General features: G+C 39.0%; 1 protein-coding gene across 1 annotated transcript in view; it reads right to left on the reverse strand.

The window, feature by feature from the left end:
* Positions 1–401, reverse strand: part of rxrab (retinoid x receptor, alpha b) — an 87,240-nt gene extending 86,839 nt beyond the window's left edge. Inside the window, exon 1 of the mRNA XM_079816114.1 lies at positions 173–401. Coding sequence (XP_079672240.1) covers positions 173–200 — 28 coding nt within the window. The 5' untranslated portion in view covers positions 201–401. The remainder of the gene's footprint in view (positions 1–172) is intronic.
* Between the last annotated feature and the right edge of the window lie 5,956 nt (positions 402–6,357).

Here is a 6,357-nt window from a genome sequence, read left to right on the forward strand (position 1 = left end):
CTATTATTTTAAGGAAAACTAGTTTAAGTCACTCATAGACATATGAACGTAAACATGCAGCATAGTTTCGTTTTGTTCAGCACTTCAGAGCAGAAACTGGTAGATGTCTGTAGCTCTGCATGACATTAGCGTTAAGATAATAGAAACCATATTTCCCTTGAGTCAAACTCACCTAGAGACAAGAATGGTTTGGTTTCCATATTAGCGCATGCCAGCTATGTTTCTTGTAGATAATGATTTATCTTCCCCAGTGGGCAAGCTATAAGATCCAGTAGGAAACGCCGTTAGACCAAAGCCAGAGATCCGCTGTCAAAATCCACTTAATATAACTAAAGTATCTACTTCAATCGGCTCCATCCAGTTTGTAACTCCGCGAGAGCGCTCGCTCACTCACTCCCAGTATTCCTTCAGCGATCAAGCACTGCCTCACTATAGGGACCCTACCAAGGGGGACTCTGACCGCGAGCACTTTTGCAGCGACAAGCCACTACTAGCCTACTACAAGCCACTGGTACTGTTGCCCAGACCCCCTTCCGACTATAAGATGGTAAATAAATAAGAATAAGTAAAATAAGTTCTAGATCTAATTGTACTAGTTCTGAAGTGGTCGATTTAAACTATTTGCAAATGATAGACCCTTTTCACAGACTGTGATGACGCGTTTTAATGGTCATCAATATCGTAAATCCTGCAATGTTTTTTGTATTTTAATTTTTTTTTATGTAGGCTACATGTATAACACTAATACTTGCATTGTATTACTTTTGCATCAAATTATAAAAAAACAAGTTACCGCTGCTGTGAGGGTGTTTCTAATAGCCTCTACGGGAGTGATAGTAAAAATGCTGTTATCAATCTCACTCAATTTTTTCCCTTTTTTTGAAAGTTGTGAAAACACTATTGTGGCATTTTTCTTTTACTATTTAAGCAAATGGGCACACACACACACACACACACACACACACACACACACACACACACACACACACACATGTATTCTCTCATTCACAACCAAATACGACTTCCGCTCTGAGAAACCCGGAAATGTGAAAAGGGTCTATATTTTATTTTAAAGGGGTGGTAAAACACATTCTTTTGAAGGCTTGACTGTGTTTGTGGGGTGCACTGTAACATGTGTTCATGCTTCGTTTAAAAAAAAAAAGCCTTATTTTTCATATATTTGACCTTTATTCTACACTGCTCTGTCCCTCCTTGTAAAACGGCCTGATGCTTTCCGGGTTGTATGAAGCCAGTCCCTCAAAAATACGCAGTGGGCTCTGATTGGTTAGCTGGCCCAGTGTGTTGTGATTCGCTAACCGCCTAGTGTACGTTTTTCGGAAACGTCACGCCCCTTACCGGAGGCTGTGCTTTGGTATTAGAAACAACGGCTTCAATAAAAACAAATGAGCCCGAATCAGACCCAGAACATTTGAGTGAAGATGATCGAGCAGAACCTGTTCAAGAGTAAAGACTGCGGATCTATAATGATCGCTACTGAATGGCACTTTAACTTTTGTATTTTTAGAACGATTATAGCCAAATATCTGTCGCAAGAACTATTAACCCAAAACGAACACTAAGCACTGGCTTTAACTAGTAAGTTAGCCAAATCACACACAGAACCATGTTTAGCATGCCTGTAGATAAATAATACATAAAAGCTCTAATCAAAGAATCATTTACACTAATGTCAGGTTCGCTGTTGAGATTTTAACGTTAGTGTTTGTAACGTTAGGTGTTCGTCGGATAACGTTAAGTATGAATGAGCATTTAACAGACTGGTTTGCAGAACAGCGTTGTCATCTGTTTACTTCCTTGCTACAACCTATTACAGGAAAACACATCGATGAAAAATAAATCAGACTTACAGGTTGTGGCCCGTGAACAGCTTCTGTTTGTAAATCCAGCTTTCAGGACAAGCCGTTGTGCATATCCTGCATTGAACTCGCGAAGTTTGTGGAAGTTTGTGTTGTCCTCCGTGAAATGTGCAGCGCGCGCGTCGTGCATCCACGCACCGGCAGTGTTTTTTTCACGCAGCTGACGTTGTGCAAATCTGGCATTGAAATCGCGAAGACGGTGGATGTTTTCCTCTGTTAGATGTGCTGCAGGGAGCCCTGCGCGCGCCTGATTCCCCGCTGACTCAAACACACGTGCATATAACATGCTGTATGTTAAACGCTCTGCAACGCACCCCCGTCCCAAGGAAGGCTGAACAGAGCAAGTACCCCAGACCTGCAATCCGGATGAAAATAACAGCGTTTCCTTGGCATCGCGGCAACAACACTCCAGCCTAACTATACCACAACAGCGCCGCGATACAAAATGGCCTCACCCCCCTTATTTAATATTCTCGGAGGAGGGGTTTATGTAAATATTGAGCCTGTTGATGTCACCAACCCTGGAGGAATGTGTGTAGTCGCCTGCTGGCCGTTTGCTGTAGTTCTTAGAAACTGATTTCTTTAAAAGCAAATATCTCCCTTTGCTTTAAACTTTGAACGTTGTAACTTTGCAGATGTTGTTTATGCTCAAGCAGCAACATTACACGTTAGCTAAAGTTAGAATAGTGAAATCGTGGTTTACCACCCCTTTAAAATGTGCTCACTTTCACTAGGCCTATTATGCCTAATATGTCGAAAACACAAACGTTTCTTGTCTCCCATTATTTACTCACCCTCAAGTCATCCTAGGTGTATATGACATTCTTCTTTCAGACAAATAAAATCAGAGTTATATTTAAAAATGTGCTTCCAAGCTTTATAATGGCAGTGAATTGTTGCTCCAGTTTTGAAGTCCATGAAAGTGCATCTAACCATCATCAAAAATATCCATATTTAAAACTTAATAAACACTGTAAAAAATGATTGCGATTTTAACAGTATTTTACTGTAAAAATTCTACGGTGAAAAACTGTTAATTGGTTAACAGAAAGTTTCCGTTCTATATACGGTGAATAACTGTAATAGATCTAACCTTACATTTAATTGTGAAAAAGTGAAGTGAAAAAGAACAAGTCATTGTGTAATTTACAGTGAAAACCCGTAAATTTACATTCCCAGAATTCCCTGCGTGACACTTCGCATTTGATGTATTTTCATTGCAATAACTGTTTCTTCTTTGTTTTTTCCAATCAGTTATGTACATTAGGGCTTTATGTTACATCTGATGTTGTTAAATTATTGTTTATTGCATTTTTTAAATTGCATGTGTTTTACCATGATGGTGTTTAGTGCTTGTGTGAATGACACTGAGCACCTTCTATATATTAGTATTGTCCTCTTAAAAGCTGCTTGTGATGAGCTTTGATTCATCACGCGATTCTGATTACCACTGTGATTGGTGGTTGTCCGTATATATCAAAGGTGCATAACAGATATTAGTATTTCAATAAGTTGGTAATTTAACATTATTTCAGTTAAACATAAACATAATCATTACAATATAAACCTTTAAATTATACGGTTTTGAACTGTAAAATAATTTTTTTAACCATAATTATTACATTACAAACCTTTAAATTATACGGTTTTGAACTTTAAAATAAAAACATTTTTAACCGTAATTATTACATTATAAACCTTTAAATTATATGGTGCTGTCCCTAAAAACCTAAAACGTTACTGCCGTATTTTTTACGGTAAAGTTCTGTCAACCACAACTGCTGTTTTTTTTACGGGGATTTTTTTTACAGTGAAGTAAAATATCTAGCTTCCGCCAGATCGGAATAAAAAACTTAACTGTTGTGCAATGTCGTCAGACGTAGCGTAAGCATTTTGAACTGAGAGAGGCACTACACTTTTTCCGTAAATTGAATACGGAAGGCAATCTGGTGGAAGCTAGATAATTTACTTTATAAAGTTATTTTTCTTACACAAACGCATCGCTTCGCTTCAGAAGGCCTTTATAAACACCCCGGAGCCGTGTAGAACAGTTATATGATGGAATTTTATTTTTGGGTGAACTAACCCTTTAATGGATTACATAAATCATGATATATTTAAATGGTGAAATTTCATAAAACGTTTGCATCACTAGATTATTACTGTCGGTCGCTGAACAGTTCTATCATAAAAGAGTCGTCTAATACATACATCTTTCCACGAACTCTCGTTGTGATAGTAAGACCTGCCTTTTTTTATGGCCATCTCAATAATTTTTACTGAAGAGCGCTGTTAGACCGCTGACAAGTTTAATTTGCAAAAAAACTTAACTTTTAAAACGTTTTGTCATCTTAAAGGGATAGTTCACCCAAAAATGAAATTTCTGTCATCATTTGCTCACCCTTAAATTGTTCCAAACCTATATGAGTTTCTTTGTTCTGCTGAACACAAAAGAAGATATTTAGAAGAATGTTTGTAACAAAGCAGATATAGCAACCATTGACTACCATAGTATTTTTTCCCTACTATGGTAGTTAATGGTTGCTCTATCTGCTTGGTTACACACATTCTTCTAAATATCTTCTTTTGTGTTCAGCAGAACAAAGAAACTCATAAAAAATATAAAATGGGCATGTAAGACCTGGGCGTACCAAAGTACACACGGTTACAAAAATCCGGCGGTGTGCATTCAGTATGCGCGTACTCTTCTGATGACAAATTTTCCGCTACGGGCACTGTACGCTGACCCTTGCATACGCATAAAAAATTAAGTATACTTTGGCCTTAGGGCTATTGTTTTAAATGTTATGTAAAAAACAACAACAACAACAACAACAACAACAACAACAACAACAACAACACAAAAACATTAAATTGGTTTATCACTGAAGAGCTATTAAAATAATCCTCTTGTTCACCCTGCATGAATAAAAATATTTATCTGTAGCTACATTCTATAGTATTTTTTCTCTTTCCTGTTTGGACAGGATGGACAACCTCAGGGTTGTCTATCTATAGAAGAACTAAATGTGTTACTGTGTGTGTATTCACACTGGTGTTGTATCCTGCAGGGATTTCTTCATTAATTAATGCATGGTACATTAAAGATCAAAACTATCATTAGCATTATGAAAAGAGTATTTCAATGAATATTCATAGATATAGATTGAGGGTTTACTCAGTGCCAAGGGGAATTAATTATGTGAGTTGAAGATGTATTCTAATAGTTTTATAATTTTAATATAAATTGTGTGGCATGATATATTAAAACCTGACATAAAAAGAGAAATATAAATAAAGAGAGACAGTAAAATGAGAGACAGTATCTTGTTGCAGCTAATTCTGCAATTAAAACTAACCTATAAATTGATCCACGTGTATATAAATGACTTTCTAATGCACAATCACGTAACTTTCTCCTTTGTTAAACTCTTTATGTTTCACAGTAAATGCATTTTTCATCTGAACAGAGTCTTGAAATGTTGCTAATACTCGTGTAATGTCTTCAAGCAGGTCAACGTCACAAGGTTTCAGGAGAGGATGTCAGTGAGCGTTCAAACTAATTATAACACTGAGAACAAAATATTGCACACCATGTAGGTTTTGATAGTTTAATAATAATAATAATAATAATAATAATAATAATAATACGTTTTATTTATATAGCGCCTTTCCCAAGCTCAAGGTTGCTGTACAAGAAAATAACACATACAGCATCAACATAGAACATAGATCGTCTCGGTTACGTATGTAACCCTCGTTCCCTGAAGGAGGGAACGGAGACGTACGTCGGAACTGACCGACGAATTGGGATCTGATCTCAGAGACCAATCTACTTCGAGTGTATTAAAAACGAGCCAATGGAGATTGGCATGCGATCCACGCATTCCACGCACCGCCCCGCAGCGCGGGTATAAATAAGGAAGTGGAATGCTTGATCATTGCCTTTTTCTGCTGAGGAGCCGAACTAGTGACTCGGCCCCCTGGCGGAAGCACAGCACCTGGCGACGGGACGTACGTCTCCGTTCCCTCCTTCAGGGAACGAGGGTTACATACGTAACCGAGACGTTCCCTTTCAGTCGGTCACGTTCGACGTACGTCGGAACTGACCGACGAATTGGGATCCCTACCAAAACGCCAGGGCGCTGGCCCTTCCAGCGTCCTGCTTGAGCGCACTGGACCGTCTTAGATGGTACGGAAGTCAGGGCTCCAAGCAGGGAGGTCAGTCACTGCTGTTTCTGCAAGACCCACTCAGTGTGACTATTGGATAACGCTGGGAAAGCGTGCCCGTCTCGGGAGATGGTACGCTGCGGAGCCACGTCCTTCGTAGAAGGCTAGGTGGCAGAATACACATAAGGACTAACCTGGCAGGGTAGTGCAACATATGGCAGTCTCTGGGGTGGTTCCAGCCTGGTCCCAGGGGGGAAAGAACACGCCCAGAGACGACAGAGCGGGCTCTGTCAAGGGAAAGACACGGGGC

Source organism: Gobio gobio (genome assembly GCF_949357685.1).
Source record: "Gobio gobio genome assembly, chromosome: 4".
Taxonomy (NCBI): Eukaryota; Metazoa; Chordata; class Actinopteri; order Cypriniformes; family Gobionidae; genus Gobio; species Gobio gobio.